The 17,568-nt window shown below is 41.0% G+C and overlaps 1 protein-coding gene across 2 annotated transcripts in view; it reads right to left on the reverse strand.

The window, feature by feature from the left end:
• The window catches only part of LOC142291618 (ras GTPase-activating protein 4-like), a 352,484-nt gene that overhangs the window by 94,726 nt on the left and 240,190 nt on the right, over positions 1–17,568 (reverse strand). For both annotated transcript variants that reach the window (XM_075336273.1, XM_075336274.1), the window contains exon 7: positions 8,213–8,344. In XM_075336273.1, coding sequence (XP_075192388.1) covers positions 8,213–8,344 — 132 coding nt within the window. The remainder of the gene's footprint in view (positions 1–8,212; positions 8,345–17,568) is intronic.

Consider the following 17,568-nt stretch of genomic DNA (forward strand, 5'->3'; position numbering starts at 1 on the left):
AAAGTTTAAAATAAGCAATACATTTCATTCAACTTCATAATTGTGTCCCACTTGTTGATTCTTTACCATAAATTTAACATTTTAATCTTTATGTTTGAAGCCTGAAATGTGGAAAAAGGTTGAAAAATTCAAGGGGGCCATATACTTTCGCAAGGCACTGTATCTTGATGCATAACATAGGCTTTAATAGCTCCAATAGATTTCAATAGCCAAACCTTATCTATGTAAAGTCTGTTCCTTATCTACCTGCTATATGGGGGAGACTGAACTGTGTTTTTTTTTTAAAAAAAAAATTGAAGCAAGTATAGAAAAATGGGGATTAACAATATATCACTGCTTTAAAAAAAAATAAAAATAAATAATAATAGTAAAAAATTGTCCAAAATTTTGTGCAATTGGTTAACACACAGAAAGGAGCCTTTCCAACAAAGCAAGCCAATCCACTGGCAAATTTTAAACCCTGGAGTTAAAGGACTATTTGTGGCTTTGTGAGACTCATGAATATATGCTAAGTTTCCATGAAATTGCATGTCCATGCATCTGTCATGAATGGAAACAGAAAAGTATAACAATTTTAAATAAAACTGGTTATTTATCAGATATATATTGAGTGAGATTACATATGGCACTTAAATGACCTTACATTTATTAGCTTTCATGTGATTATTACAATTTTGTATCCATGGCTGAGTATCATAAAATCTGGATGCTGGTACAATGGTCCTATTCAGTATCAGACAAAACAGACATTGAACGGGCAAAAGAAAATAGCAATATTACTGGATAGACACATGTCTAAAAATAGCAGCTCATTTTCTCCAGCTAGAACAGCAATATGAAGCAACTAACCCCCCGCTGGTAATGCACAAAAGCAGCCGCACCGCATTGTGAAATTCACCGGCTGAGAAATCACTTTCCCTTTTCTAATCATTTTTAATTTCTCTTGGTGCGCTATACCGAGCCCATTTCTGTTCTACAGGAACAAAACATTGTTAAACAGCCAATTATTTCTTGTACTTCTTCAACTATAGCAGATGGGTTTCTTGAACTAAGGTGATTTAATGAAGACTGATTAACGTTTGTGAGTCTATCTTTAGCCTCTGGGTTGCTAACATGCGCATGTTTAATTTCTGATAACAATGTCTGAAAAATAGATTAAATAATTTCTTATAAGAACCCTGCTACTTTCCATATTTCTAATCTTCTGGGTAAACTTGACACTCGACTTTTTCCTTTTTTTTTTAATTCTATTTATTGATTTATGATCATGTTGACACACGCCATGCATTTTGCAATTAGGACAAACACTAAAATCTTCCAAATATGTATACTGCTTGAATAGAGATGAGCGAACCCGAACTGTAAAGTTAGGGGGTCATACTGAACACTGGGTGTCTGGGTAACGGTCCCGAATACGGACTTCTAACTGTATGTCCGGTTCCTGTTCGGGTTTGTCATCCGAATAAAGCTTGCTGAAAGGTTGCAGAGCAGCCAATCACCGAGCTTTCTTGGTGTGGGTACTTGGCTCTGATTGACTGGTGCACCACTTGAAAGAAAAATAATTAAAAATTAAAAATAAAAATTATGTGGGCTCCTGTCGTAATTTTTATAGTAAGCGTGGGTAATACAGACAGCTATGGGATGCAATCCCCAGTGGTTTGCTTTACCTTGGCTGGTTATAAAAAATAGAGGGCAACCCACGCCATTTTTTAAAATGATTTAAATAAATAATTTAAAAAAACGGCGTGGGGTCCCCCTCATTTTTGATAACCAGCCAAGATAAAAGATAAAGCAGACAGCTGGGGGCTAGTATTATCAGGGTGGGAGGGGCGTTGGTTATTTGTCCCTACCCAGCCTAAAAAAAGCAGCCTGCAGCTACTCCAGAGGTGGCACATTCATTAGATGTGCCAATTCTGGTGCTTAAGATCACTCGGGAACACTATTAATGTGGAACCGTTACTGCGCTGCTGGAGATACAACACGATAAGTAGCAATATACAATAAGAAGATCCACAATAATAACAAACAAATTAGCTGGACCAATCACTGAGCTAGGAATAAATGATAAGACATAAAACGTAGCTTTTACTTCATAGACATATAAAATATGAACAGTGGTTCATAAGTGAGTTAAAACCAGGGTAACAGTAGTCCAATTATGTGGACAACAGATGGGCCTATATGTGAGGAGTATAGAGACCCAAACAATACGGACTGCCTCAGCTGGCTTGAAATCAAATGGACGATCGTGCCATCATAAGTACTATATCCAACTGGAAAAGAATAATCATATACACACAATACAGTTTATCACATTAAGAACCCCAGTCATGGGAAAATATTCCTGTGTGTATTATAGGCAGATACTCAGATACTGAGGAATTGTAGATAGAAAATATTCCTCTCTGATAGGGAATGGTCTTACCACATCCCGAAGTCATAGGCGGGCATTATGCAGGTTACCGGCTCAATAAGGGGGGCTGTCACTCAGCACATCAGATCCCATACGGCCAAATAACCTATATCAGGCAAAATCAAAGGTTCCCACTCCCAACGTTTCAAACTGGATCATCAGGGGAGTCCAAGTGGGATATCAGCAGTGGACGTCACTAGGCATCGCTTTCACATGACCCTCCACAGGTGCCCGAATCACTACAATATCAATAAGCAAATATCAGTAAAAAGCCCAGGGAACTGCCAATCAGGCCGCATTTATCGTGCCCCATGGTTATATTAACTCACCGCATCCAGGCGTGTATCAAACCTAATTCAAGCTTGCCGCGCTTGGCATCTGGAGTGACGCTCCAAATATAGCATGGCGCATGCGCGGATTGGTTGAATTATCGTGACGCGCGCTCCCAGAGTGCCTCCGGGCCGGAAGTTGCACGTCAGCTAAGGCAGCGTCACTTGGAAGACGTAACCGTCCTCACCCACTGTCATCACATCCGGGTGAGTGGAACGCAAACAGCTCGATTACATGGAGACACACATTAACGCTGCCATAGCAACCTCGGTTCCAAATACAGTGGCCGTGATTATAGTTATCTGGCATAAGGTACAAGTCCAAAAAGAAATGCCGGTATATAAGCAATATCACAGGTCAGGTTTGTAATGTACTAAGAGAGCACTAGGCTAGTGCAGCCACAGAGATGTGGAAAACAGAGACAGTAATGAAAAAGGAGATAGGGATTAAAACAGAGAGCTTATTTAAAAATAGCGAGCCTATTTAAAAAACTATAGAAACACAGGATCAATAAAGGGTCAGTGTTCCGATGGGACCCGAGGAGAGAGGGCTAATCCACAGAAGGCGACCATCAGGGCAGGAGGGGTAAAGACCCCGGGTAAACCACCAAGTGGGGGGGGAGGGGGGAAGGGGGGGAACAAGACAAGATCATCAAAATAAGGTTCCCAAAGAAAGGCAGGGCCGATGGAACAGGAAACTAAGGTGCATACTAGCCACTGACCCTACGAAGATTTTTCCTCCACAGACGCGGAACTTTCCGATACGGATACTAGGATCAATCCCTTCAAACCTCAACAACAATACAAGAAACAGAGGGGGAGAGGGAGAGGAAACTACAGGGGAGCTAATTATAATCAGGGCCGGGGGGGGGGGGGGGGGGGTTTAGACAATCAGTATCACCTGAGGAGCAAAGGTCAACCAAATCCCATGTAATGGGTGGAGCTACTTGTCTTCCAGACCCCTCAATGATACTGAGCTACTTGTTTTGAACAAAGGCTTGTCCTTTGTCCCCACTACTGACTTTAACGAGTTCACAGCAATTAAGGATCTTAACTTATTCGCCAGACGTCTTAAATAGAAAAAGTTTTTTGGCAGACAAAATGAGAAAACATCAGCTGAATTAGGGATCCCAGAAGATCTTTTACAGGACATTAGATTACTCTTCCATCTGAGTGACACTAATCCTAACGATCTTGGTGAAGGGCCATTTACGGATCTCAAAAATAGAAGCATGAAAACGCCTCCTACATTTGCGGAGACCGATGCTATAGATGTTTTCGTCAATTTGGTGACTGAGGACATAAAAAACAGTACAGGAACACGTAGGGGTCAGTATAACCTGTCAAAGATTGAAATGCTCAGTCTACAAGGTTTGGAAAAGGACTCCAGTATCACCATTAAGCCCTCTGATAAGGGGGGCAACGTGGTGATACTGGACTCTAAGGATTATAAAAGCATTTGTCTTGGTATCCTCAATGATGAGGCATGTTATGCCAGACTTGATTCAAGTCCAATCTTGTCCCATCGGAACACTGACCCTTTATTGATCCTGTGTTTCTATAGTTTTTTAAATAGGCTCGCTATTTTTAAATAAGCTCTCTGTTTTAATCCCTATCTCCTTTTTCATTACTGTCTCTGTTTTCCACATCTCTGTGGCTGCACTAGCCTAGTGCTCTCTTAGTACATTACAAACCTGACCTGTGATATTGCTTATATACCGGCATTTCTTTTTGGACTTGTACCTTATGCCAGATAACTATAATCACGGCCACTGTATTTGGAACCGAGGTTGCTATGGCAGCGTTAATGTGTGTCTCCATGTAATCGAGCTGTTTGCGTTCCACTCACCCGGATGTGATGACAGTGGGTGAGGACGGTTACGTCTTCCAAGTGACGCTGCCTTAGCTGACGTGCAACTTCCGGCCCGGAGGCACTCTGGGAGCGCGCGTCACGATAATTCAACCAATCCGCGCATGCACCGTGCTATATTTGGAGCGTCACTCCAGATGCCAAGCGCGGCAAGCTTGAATCAGGTTTGATACACGCCTGGATGCGGTGAGTTAATATAACCATGGGGCACGATAAATGCGGCCTGATTGGCAGTTCCCTGGGCTTTTTACTGATATTTGCTTATTGATATTGTAGTGATTCGGGCACCTGTGGAGGGTCATGTGAAAGCGATGCCTAGTGACGTCCACTGCTGATATCCCACTTGGACTCCCCTGATGATCCAGTTTGAAACGTTGGGAGTGGGAACCTTTGATTTTGCCTGATATAGGTTATTTGGCTGTATGGGATCTGATGTGCTGAGTGACAGCCCCCCTTATTGAGCCGGTAACCTGCATAATGCCCGCCTATGACTTCGGGATGTGGTAAGACCATTCCCTATCAGATAGGAATATTTTCTATCTACAATTCCTCAGCATCTGAGTATCTGCCTATAATACACACAGGAATATTTTCCCATGACTGGGGTTCTTAATGTGATAAACTGTATTGTGTGTATATGATTATTCTTTTCCAGTTGGATATAGTACTTATGATGGCACGATCGTCCATTTGATTTCAAGCCAGCTGAGGCAGTCCCCCGAGGAAGCTGTTCTGCGAAACGCGTCGGGGCTTCCCCCACCATCACTTGGACCACTGACACGGCATCTATATTGACAACATATATGGGTAAGCACTGCTCTAGAATTGAATAAGGTTTTATGGTTCCCTCACTGTGTGTGCCCTGTGGGGCCCCCCTTTTTGATTGAATGCTTGGGACACCATTATACAGTAAAGCTGGAGCCAACACTCTTTAACACAATATGATGTTGTTGAGGTCCTAGTATGGGATTTTCCCGATTCCTTCTCCAAACATTGTCTGTATTTTATGTGTTTCTTTACATGACAGTGCCCCTATTCTCTGTTTTCGAATAAACATTATATTGCTAATAGTGACGCATCTGTCTTTGATTATGCAAGGCTTCATGAAACTCAGTTATTTTCCCTTTTTTATATAGTACTTATGATGGCACGATCGTCCATTTGATTTCAAGCCAGCTGAGGCAGTCCGTATTGTTTGGGTCTCTATACTCCTCACATATAGGCCCATCTGTTGTCCACATAATTGGACTACTGTTACCCTGGTTTTAACTCACTTATGAACCACTGTTCATATTTTATATGTCTATGAAGTAAAAGCTACGTTTTATGTCTTATCATTTATTCCTAGCTCAGTGATTGGTCCAGCTAATTTGTTTGTTGGAGATACAACACACATCCAGGAGAGGTAAAATATGAGGTGGTTTAATTTAACGCGTTTTGAAGTGTAATCCCACTTCATCAGGAAATCCACCAGGATGACAATTCTGGTGCTTTACTCGGCTCATCCAGATTGTTCTGGTGCAGTGGCAATCGAGGTAATAGTTAATGGGGTTGATGTCAGCTGTGAATTGACAGATGACATCAAGCTCAGGGGTTAGTAATGAAGAGGCGTCTATCAGACACCCCCATTACTAATCCGGTAAGTGAATGGTTAACAAAATACACACCGGAAAAAATACCTTATTTGTAAAAAAGGCTCCCCCACATGCCCTTGTTCTCCAATTTATTAAATAAAAAAAAATCCTGAAAGTCCCAGCGATAATCCAATAGGTAATGTCCCAAGATGCCCATCCATTCCTATAGAGTTTCGTTCTGAGAAAGTTCTCAGACCAAGCTTAGTGACCATAGGTTGCGAGCCCTGGATTTTCCCTTGGGTGCTAACATCAGTAAACTTACATGACTTCACCGTTCCTGGGAATCTCCGGGTCTGTCACTGTCCTCATCAACTGTGATGACCAGCGCGAGCAGTGAGGTCATGTAAAGGTACCGACATAATCACCGTTCTCGGCAGGTATCGCAGTCACGGCAGCGCTGTCCCCCGGCGATGTGGTGAGAACACCATATTTATTGATATGTGTATATATGACTGCTTTAAATAAAACTGTTATAAAATGAATATAAAAAAAACACACGCACTGGGGAAAATAACTATTTCATAAACTACCGATTTTGCAAGTTTTCCCACCTTCAAAGAATGGAGAGGCCTGTTTTTATCGTAGGTACACATCAACTGTAACAGACAGAATAAAAAAAATCCCATTGTATGATTTTTAAATAATTAATTTGCATTTTATTTCAAGAAATAAGTATTTAATCATCTACCTACAAACATGAGTTCTGGCTCTCAAAGACCTGTTATTTTTTCTTAAAGAAGCCCTCCTAATCTGCACTCATTATCTGTATTAATTGCACCTGTATGAACTTGTTACCTGTATAAAAGACACCTGTCCACACACTCAATCAATTACACTCCAACCTCTCCACCATGGCCAAGACCAAAGAGCTGTCAAAGAACCTGGTCAATGATCTGAAGAGAGCTTGGACCACAGTCTCAAACATTACTATTAGTAACACACTACACTACACAGTCATGGATTAAAATCCTGCAAGGCACGATTGGTACCCCTGCTCACGCCAGCACATGTCTAGGCTCGTTTGAAGTTCGCCAATGATCCAAAGGAGGCATAGGATAAGGTCATGTGGTCATATGAGACCAAAATTTCACTTTTTGGTATCAAGTCTACTCACCTTGTTTGGAGGAGGAAGAAGGATTACAACCCCAAGAACACCATCCCGACCATGATGCATGGAGGTGGGAACATCATACTTTGGGGGTGATTTTCTCCAAGTGTACAGAATGACTGCACCGTATTGAAGGAAGGCTGGATAAGGTCCAGCATTGCGAGATGCTGGCCAACAACCTCCTTCCCTCAGTAAGAGCATTGAAGATGGGTTATGGCTGGGTCTTACAGCATGACAATAACCCAAAACACACGGCCAGGGCAACTAAGTAGTAGCTCAGTAAGAAGCATTTCAAGGTCCTGGTTTGGCCCATCCAATCTCCAGACCTGAATCCAATAAAAACAATGTGGAGGGAGCTGAAACTCAATGTTGCCAAGTGACAGCCCCGAACCTGAAAGATCTGGAGATCTGTATGGAGGAGTGGGCCAAAATCCCTGCTGAGAGTGTGCAAACGTGGTCATGAACCACAGGAAATGTCTGATCTCTATAATTGCAAACAAAGGTTTCTGTACCCAATATTAAGTTCTGTTTTACTATTGAATCAAATACTTATTTCGTGCAATAAAATGCAAATTAATTATTTAAAAATCATACAATGTAATTTTCTGGATTTTTTTTTTCTATCTGTCACAGTTGAAGTGTATCTATGATACAAATTATAGACGTCTCCATTACCGAGTCAAATAAAGGTATAAGCATTGCCTTTGCCACTATTTATTTCAAAGAAAGCGAGACAGAGCAGCAGGAGAATAGAAAGTACTGCTCTGAAAAGTAAAAGGCAGTGCAGCCTAAGAGAATGAGGGGATTTATGACAAATAAAAAGAATTATTGTCTATTGATGCACTTTAGCTATCTTACCTTGCCTAGAAAATCATTTTTACTGACAAGGTCCCAGTCCCAAACCTCTATAGTCAACTTTTCACTGAAAGATTCATCCAAATCAAACTCAAACACTTCGTTCCATCGGGGATAGCACGACTTCTTCACAACCTATGAATATAAGATTCCGAATTATAGAAATACATATATTTGACTTGAAGAAATACATGTCTGAAATAAGAAATATTAATGAAAACTACTGTATTATTTGGACTACAGATGCACCTGAAAATAAGACACACACACAGGTTTGGACAACAGAAAACAGGAAAAATATTAAAACTAAAACTGCACTGGTGATATAAAGATGTAGAGGGGTAGTGTTGGTGGTCTACTGTTGTACTTGTTTATTGGTGCTCTAGGGTAGAAGAGAGGGGTAATGATTTATTCTAAAGTGGTAGGAGTATATTACTGGGGTTGTACCAAAAATCAAAGGAAATTATATACTGTCCCCAACAGTGACATAACATGATCCCAATTCAGTTTCCTTTGGTTGTCTTGGTCATAAAGAGCACAAATCCATTTATTGTGGAATCGGCTATGTGCCCCGTGTTTTACATGTGTAATGTCTTTTTCATTTATGCCCCTTACTTTCCTTATACACGATTTAGCAGGTTGAACACTCTACTAGAAGTTATTCTAATTTCCACACTATAAAGGATGCATATTGTAGATTTTATATCAAGCAGTCCAGTGTTACACTGATTTTCTGTGCCCTTTATGACCACACATAAATGTGAGCAAATAAGTTGGGCATCACATATATTTTGTATGTTACACAGAGAATGGAGATGCAGGAGATTGACTTTGGGAGACAGAGACTCTTCTGCTAAAAGTAAATAAACTTATCTACATCTGACAGTTTTCGTTTCTTCCGCCTGTGCACCAAAGATCCATTCTAGTAACCCTTATGTGGAGTCAAACTTTCCCAAACCAGCTAGCAAACTCAGCTCAGTCTCTCCTGCTCAGAAGTAATTACACAGATGGTTAGAAATATGCAGCCACTCAGTTGTCTCAGCGATAGGAGCACAGCACTTATGAATGCTCTATGATTTAAGGTTCAGGTTAGGGAGGTCTCGCACTGCTGATCTTATTGACTGCTGACTATAAGACGCACATATATTTTAGGAAGGCGTTATCTTGATAAAAAATGTGTCTTATAGTAAGAAAAATATGATAATAATTATTGCCAAAGACCAGTGATAAGTAATTCTATGGGCTTCTAAATGATTCATTTTCATGAGAACTAAAGGGGGTGTTACATGCAGCGATATCGCAAGCGATATCGCTAGCAAGCGTACCCGCCCCCGTCGGTCGTGTGTCATGGGCAAATCGCTGCCCGCGGCGCACAATATCGTTCGGAGCTGTCACACGGACTTACCTGGGTAGCAACGTCGCTGTGTCCGGCGCTGTGTCACTAAGCGGCCGCCTAATAGAAGCGGAGGGGCGGAGATGAGCGGCTGTAACATCCCGCCCACCTCCTTCCTTTCGCATTGCCGGCGGCCGCAGGTAAGCTCTAGTTCATCGTTCCCGAGATTTCACACATAGCGATGTGTGCTGCCTCGGGAACAACGAACAACCTGTGACTTGTACAATCAACGATTTTATGAAAATGAACGATGTGTCAACAATGGATTTGGTGAGTATTTTCCATAGTTAACACTCGCTCGCTGCTGTCACACGCAACGACATCGCTAACGCCGGATATGCGTCACGGAATCTGTGACTCCGGTGATATATCGTTAGATATATCGTTGCGTGTAAAGGCCCCATTACACACGACGTATCTAATGATATATCGCCGGGGTCACGGATTCCGTGACACACATCCGGCATCGTTAGTGATGTCGTTGCATGTGACAGCAACGAGTGAGTGTTAACGATGGAAAATACTCACCAAATCATCCATCATTCATACGTCGTTCATTTTCAAAATATCGTTGATTGTAGAGGTCGCAGGTTGTTCGGCGATGCCGAGGCAGCACACATCGCTATGTGTGACACCTCGGGAACGACGAACTACAGCTTACCTGCGGCCGCCGGCAATGCGGAAGGAAGGAGGTGGGCGGAACGTTACAGCCGCTCATCTCCGCCCCTCCGCTTCTATTGGGCGGCCACTTAGTGACGCCGCTGTGACGCCGCACGAACTGTCCCCTTAGAAAGGAGACGGTTCGCCGCACACAGCAACGTCACTAGCCAGGTAAGTCCGTGTGATGGCTACGAACAATATTGTGCGCCACGGACAGCGATTTGCCTGTGACACACAACCGATGGGGGCGGTTACGCTCGCTAGCGATATCGCTTTCGATATCGCTGCGTGTAACACCCCCTTAACGGGGTTTTAAGGCTATGTTTACACGTTTTTGCTGCGCTTTTTTTCTGCAGCCAACACCTGTTCTCTTGACAGTAAAGCAAGTTCTGATGTGTTTTTTGCTGTATTTTTTTTTAGCCTTTTTTGGATGCATTATTGGTGTGTCATTTGTCTACAGTGCATTAGTTTAATTCGCCAAAATGCAGCAAAATAAGCAAAAATGCAAAGTGTGAACATAGCCTAATACTCCTAAGGAGTTTATCATCATTTAGCATGATCTTTAATTTAATAACACACTAAACTACTTTAATAGATATAATTATTTGGAGTGGAGGCCGATCAATAATTCTCTCAATTTCTTTTCAGTTTGATTTTTTATCTTCTGTAAAACATTAATCATCAGTTTACAGAACTCATCAGAAATTATTAACTTAAGATAAACACAATAGGAGTAAATCTAAAAAATGTGTTTGTTTTAGTCACTTCCACAAACCTCTAAACTCGACCAGTGCAGAGACTTCTGGAAAACAGTCACTCGATAACAGTGTTGATGTCGGCAGACTCACCAATAACACATACTGCATTTATGCACATTTATATAGAAGGCCTCAGCAAAAACAATAAAGGTCAAAACCTCTAACCCCTCCCCGAGTGATTTTTCGTTGTTTATTTTGTGCTTTCGTTCTTACCTCCCCTTTTTTACTTCCACTTCTTCCATGATCCATTACTTTCTTTTATGTTTCTATTCACATGGTTATATGAGGGATTGTACAGTCATGGCCAAAAGTTTTGAGAATGACACCAAAATTATATTTTCACATAATCTGTTGCCCTCTGGTTTTTAATTGTGTTTGTCTGATGTTTACATCACATACAGAAATATAATTGCAATCATATTATGAGTACCAAAAGGTTATATTGACAGTTAGAATGAGTTAATGCAGCAAGTCAATATTTGCAGTGTTGACCCTTCTTCTTCAGGACCTCTGCAATTCTCCCTGGCATGCTCTCAATCAACTTCTGGACCAAATCCTGACTGATAGCTGTCCATTCTTGAATAAGCAATGCTTGCATTTTGCCAGAATTTATTGGTTTTTCTTTGTCCACCCGTCTCTTGATGATTGCCCACAAGTTCTCAATGGGATTAAGATCTGGGGAGTTTCCACGCCATGGACCCAAAATCTCTATGTTTTGTTCCATGAGCCATTTAGTGATCACCTTTGCTTTATGGCAAGGTGCTCCATCATGCTGGAAAAGGCATTGTTGGGTGCCAAACTGCTCTTGGACAGTTGGGAGAAGTTGCTCTTGGAGGACATTCTGGTACCATTCTTTATTCATGGCTGTGTTTTTAGGCAAGACTGTGAGTGAGCCGATTCCCTTGGCTGAGAAGCAACCCCACACATGAATCGTTTCAGGATGCTTAATAGTTGGCATGAGACAAGACGGTGGGAGCGCTCACCTCTTCTTCTCCTAATAAGCTGTTTTCCAGATGTCCCAAACAATCGAAAAGGGGATTCATCTGAGAAAATGACTTTACCCCAGTCCTCAGCAGTCCACTCCCTCTACCTTTTGCAGAATATCAGTCGGTCCCTGATGTTTTTTCTGGAGAGAAGTGGCTTCTTTGCTGCCCTCCTTGAAACCAGGCCTTGCTCAAGCAGTCTCCACCTCACAGTGCGTGCAGAAGCACTCACACCAGCCTGCTGCCATTGCTGAGCTAGCTCGTCACTGCTGGTAGTCCGATCCCACAGCTGAAACAGTTTTAAGATATGGTCCTGGCATTTTCTGGTCCTTCTTGGGCGCCCTGGAGCCTTTTTGGCAACAATAGAAGCTCTCTCCTTGAAGTTCTTGATGATGCGATAGATTGTTGACTGAGGTTCAATCTTTGTAGCTGCGATACTCTTCCCTGTTAAGCCATTTTTGTGCAGAGCAATGATGGCTGCATGTGTTTCTTTAGAGATAACCATGGTTAACTGAAGGGAAACAATGATACCAAGCACCAGCCTCCTTTTAAAGTGTCCAGTGGTGTCATTCTTACTTAATCATGACTGATTGATCGCCAGCCCTGTCCTCATGTCCTCATCAACACCCAAACCTGTGTTAATGGAACAATCACTAAAACAATGTTAGCTGCTCCTTTTAAGGCAGGAATGCAATGATGTTGAAATGTGTTTTGGGGGTTGAAGTTCATTTTCTTAGTCAATATTGACTTTGCAAGTAATTGCTGTTAAGCTGATCACTCTTTATGACATTCTGGAGTATATGCAAATTGCCATTAGAAAAACTTAAGCAGTAGACTTTGTAAAAATGAATATTTGTAGCATTCTCAAAACTTTTGGCCATGACTGTACTGTGTATTTTATACTGAAAAATGGGGGAAAAATCCCAGTGCACAGAAAAAAGAATACAATTACCATATTGTTTTTTGGGTTTTGTTTTTACAGTTTTCAAGGTCTGGTAAAATGACCTGGCAATGTGATTCTACACGTCAGTACAATTATTGGATACCAAACTTGTAAAAAAAAATTTTATACCTGTATTAAAAAATATTTTATTTTTTATGTCATTGGAGCTGTATGTGGCCTTGTTTCTTGCGTAAAAAAACCTGACTTTTTAATTGATACAATTTGTGTTTGATATGATGCTTTGATTGCTTTTTATTGCATTTTTTTACAGCATAGCATCAACTGAAACACTGCAATTATAGAATTTGGATTTCTTTTTCTCCTTATGGCAGTTACTGTAAAGAATTCATTAATTTTATATTTTGATTGGCTGTATACATACACAGCTATACAAAATATGTTTATTTTTTATGGGGGGAGAGGGAGATTATTTGAACTTTGACATTATATATATATATATATATATATACACACACACACAGTAAAGCCCAAAAGTTTGGACACACATTTTCATTCAAAGAGTTTTCTTTATTTTCATGACTGAAAATTGTAGATTCACATTATCATAGTATCATAGTATCATAGTTTTTAAGGTTGAAGGGAGACTCTAAGTCCATCTAGTTCAACCTGTAGCCTAACATGTTGATCCAGAGGAAAGCAAAAAAACCCCAATGTGGCAAACAAGTTCCAATGGGGAAAAAATTTCCTTCCTGACTCCACATCCGGCAATCAGACTAGTTCCCTGGATCAATACCCTGTCATAAAATCTAATATACATAACTGGTAATATTAAATTTTTCAAGAAAGGCGTCCAGGCTCTGCTTAAATGTTAGTAGTGAATCACTCATTACAACATCATGCGGCAGAGAGTTCCATAGTCTCACTGCTCTCACAGTAAAGAATCCTCGTCTGTGATTATGATTAAACCTTCTTTCCTCAAGACGTAGCGGATGCCCTCGTGTTCCAGTCGCAGGCCTAGGTGTAAAAAGATCTTTAGAAAGGTCTCTGTACTGTCCCCTCATATATTTATATATTGTGATTAGATCCCCCCTAAGCCTTCGTTTTTCCAGACTAAATAACCCCAAGTTTAATAACCTGTCTTGGTATTGCAGCCCACCCATTCCTCTAATAATCTTGGTCGCTCTTCTCTGCACCTTCTCCAGTTCAGCTATGTCCTTCTTATATATCGGTGACCAGAATTGTACACAGTATTCTAAGTGCGGTCGCACTAGTGACTTGTACAGAGGTAGAACTATATTTTTTTCATGAACACTTATACCTCTTTTAATACATCCCATTATTTTATTAGCCCTGGCAGCAGTTGCCTGACACTGTCCACTAAAGTGAAGTTTACCATCCACCCATACACCCAAGTCTTTTTCTGTGTCTGTTTTACCCAGTGTTCTACAATTAAGTACATAATCATACATTTTATTTCCTCTACCCAAGTGCATGACCTTACATTTATCTACATTAAACTTCAATTGCCACTTCTCAGCCCAATCCTCCAATTTACATAAATCTCCCTGTAATATAAAATTATCCTCCTCTGTATTGATTACCCTGCAGAGTTTAGTATCATCTGCAAATATTGAAATTCTACTCCGCATGCCCCCAACAAGGTCATTTTTTAAATATGTTGAAAAGAAGCGGGCCCAATACTGACCCCTGTGGTACCCCACTATGAACTGAGACCCAGTCCGAGTACGTACCATTAATAACCACCCTTTGTTTCCTATCACTGAGCCAGTTTTTAACCCAGTTACACATATTTTCCCCTATCCCCATTATTCTCATTTTATGTACCAACCTTTTGTGTGGCACCGTATCAAAAGCTTTTGAAAAGTCCATATACACAACATCCACTGCATTTCCCTGGTCCAGGCTTGAACTTACCTCTTCATAGAAGCTGATCAAATTAGTTTGACAGGATCGATCCCTCATAAACCCATGTTGATACTCTGTCGTAAGGTTATTTTTCTTGAGATACTCCAGTATAGCATCTCTCAAGAAACCCTCAAGGATTTTACCAACCGTAGAGGTTAAACTTACTGGCCTATAATTTCCTGGCTCAGTTTTTGTCCCCTTTTTGAATATTGGCACCACATTTGCTATGCGCCAGTCCTGCGGTACCGACCCTGTTATTAAGGAATCTGAGAAGATTAAAAATAATGGTCTATCTATCACAGAACTCAATTCCTGTAGTACTCTGGGGTGTATGCCATCCGGGCCCGGAGATTTGTCAACCTTAGTGATTTCGAGGCGGCGGCGTACTTCCTGCTGGGTTAAGCAGGTAATATTCAAGGGTGAATTTATGGTATCACTGGTCATGTCATCTGCCATGGCATTTTCTTGTATAAAAACCGTAGAAAAAAAGTCATTCAGCAGGTTGGCTTTACCCTCATCTCCCTCCACCATTTCACCAAGACTATTTTTAAGGGGGCCAACACTATCGCTTTTCAGTTTTTTACTGTTTATGTAGTTAAAGAATATTTTAGGATTATTTTTACTTTCTCTCGCAATGAGTCTCTCTGTCTCAAACTTAGCTAACTTAATTTGCTTTTTACATATTTTATTTAATTTTCTATAATTATATAATGCCTCATCACTACCTACCCTCTTTAATTCTTTTAAGGCTTTCTGTTTTTCTTTTATTGCTTCCCTTACAGCTCTATTTAGCCATAGGGGTTTCCTCCTATTTCTAGCATGTTTGTTCCCATAGGGTATATTTTCTGCACAAGCCCTATTCAGGATGCTCATAAAAGTCTCCCATTTGCTTTGTGTACTTTCATTACTTAGTACATCATCCCAGTTTATTGCACTTAGATCATCTCTCAACCGTTTAAAATTTGCTTTCCTGAAGTTTAGTGTCCTTGTAGCCCCTCTACTAGACATCTTACTAAAGAATACATGAAAACTTATTATTTTGTGATCACTATTCCCCAAGTAACCCCCAACTTGTATATTTGATATGCGGTCTGGCCTATTGGTTAGTACAAGGTCTAGTAGTGCTCCCCCTCTTGTGGGGTCCTGTACCATTTGTGAAAGGTAATTATCTTTCATTGTTATCAAAAATCTATTTCCTTTGCTGGAACTGCAAGTTTCTGTTCCCCAATTTATATCAGGATAGTTAAAGTCCCCCATAATAATTACCTCTCCGAGACTCGCTGCTTTATCAATTTGCTTTATGAGGAGATTCTCTATCTCTTCCATAATATTCGGCGTCTTATAACACACCCCTATCAGTATTTTATTATTCATTCTCCCCCCCTTATCTCCACCCATAGGGACTCTACATTCTCAGTACCCTCACATATGTTGTCACGCAGGATGGGTTTTAAGGATGATTTTACATATAGACACACACCTCCCCCTCGCTTATTTGTACGGTCATTCCTGAATAGGCTATAATCCTGTAAATTAACAGCCCAGTCATAGCTCTCATCCAGCCATGTCTCTGATATCCCCACTATATCATAATTTTCTTCCAACAATATTAATTCTAATTCCTCCACCTTATTTGTGAGGCTTCGGGCATTAGTGTACATGCACGTTACGTATGACTCTGTACCTGTATTCCTGCTTACTGTATTAACTGTCCTAACCCTTCCCCCCGTACCACCCCCAATTTCATTACTTGTGCCCTGGTCACTATCTGCACTACATTCCCCTTCTATAAAGTGAATACCCTTGCCCCCCATTCCTAGTTTAAACACTCCTCTAACCTTCTAGCCATTTTCTGCCCCAGCAGAGCTGCACCCTCCCCATTAAGATGCAGCCCATCCCTAGCATAGAATCTGTAGCCAACTGAAAAGTCGGCCCAATTCTCCAGGAACCCAAAACCCTCTTTCCTACACCAATTGAGGCATCAAAAGTATGACATTGTACACTGAGGCATCAAAAGTATGAATTAACACATGTGGAATGAAATACTTAACAAAAAAAGTGTGAAACAACTGAAAATATGTCTTAAATTCTAGGTTCTTCAAAGTAGCCACCTTTTGCTTTGATTACTGCTTTGCACACTCTTGGTATTCTCTTGATGAGCTTCAAGAGGTTGTCACCGGAAATGGTTTTAACTTCACAGGTATGCCCTGTCAGGTTTAATAAGTGGGATTTCTTGCCTTATAAATGGGGTTGGGACCATCAGTTGTGTTGTGCTGAAGTCTGGTGGATACACAGCTGATAGTCCTACTGAATAGACTGTTAGAATTTGTATTATGGCAAGAAAAAAGCAGCTACCCTGTTTCCCCGAAAATTAGACACTGTCTTATATTTTTTTTTTGCCCTGAAAAAAGCACTATGTCTTATTTTCAGGGGGTGTCTTATTCTTGAGGAGACATGGTTGGGGTAAGTTTACCCCCCACAATAAGCAGACCCCCCTTCCCAGGATCATCATACTTACCAGCCCCAGGCGTCTGTATGGCTCCCAGATCTTCCTGTGATCTCCCAGCAGGTATGCTGCACGCCTCCCCTGCGTCTGGCCGACACACATACTTCAGATCACACAAACACACACAAACATATATCAGATAGCATACACTCATTTAGACACACACACACACACACACACACCCCTTTCAAATCATTGCTCCCGGTGATCTCCCAGTACCTGTGCTCTC

This window comes from Anomaloglossus baeobatrachus, chromosome 2, assembly GCF_048569485.1.
Source record: "Anomaloglossus baeobatrachus isolate aAnoBae1 chromosome 2, aAnoBae1.hap1, whole genome shotgun sequence".
Lineage (NCBI taxonomy): Eukaryota > Metazoa > Chordata > Amphibia > Anura > Aromobatidae > Anomaloglossus > Anomaloglossus baeobatrachus.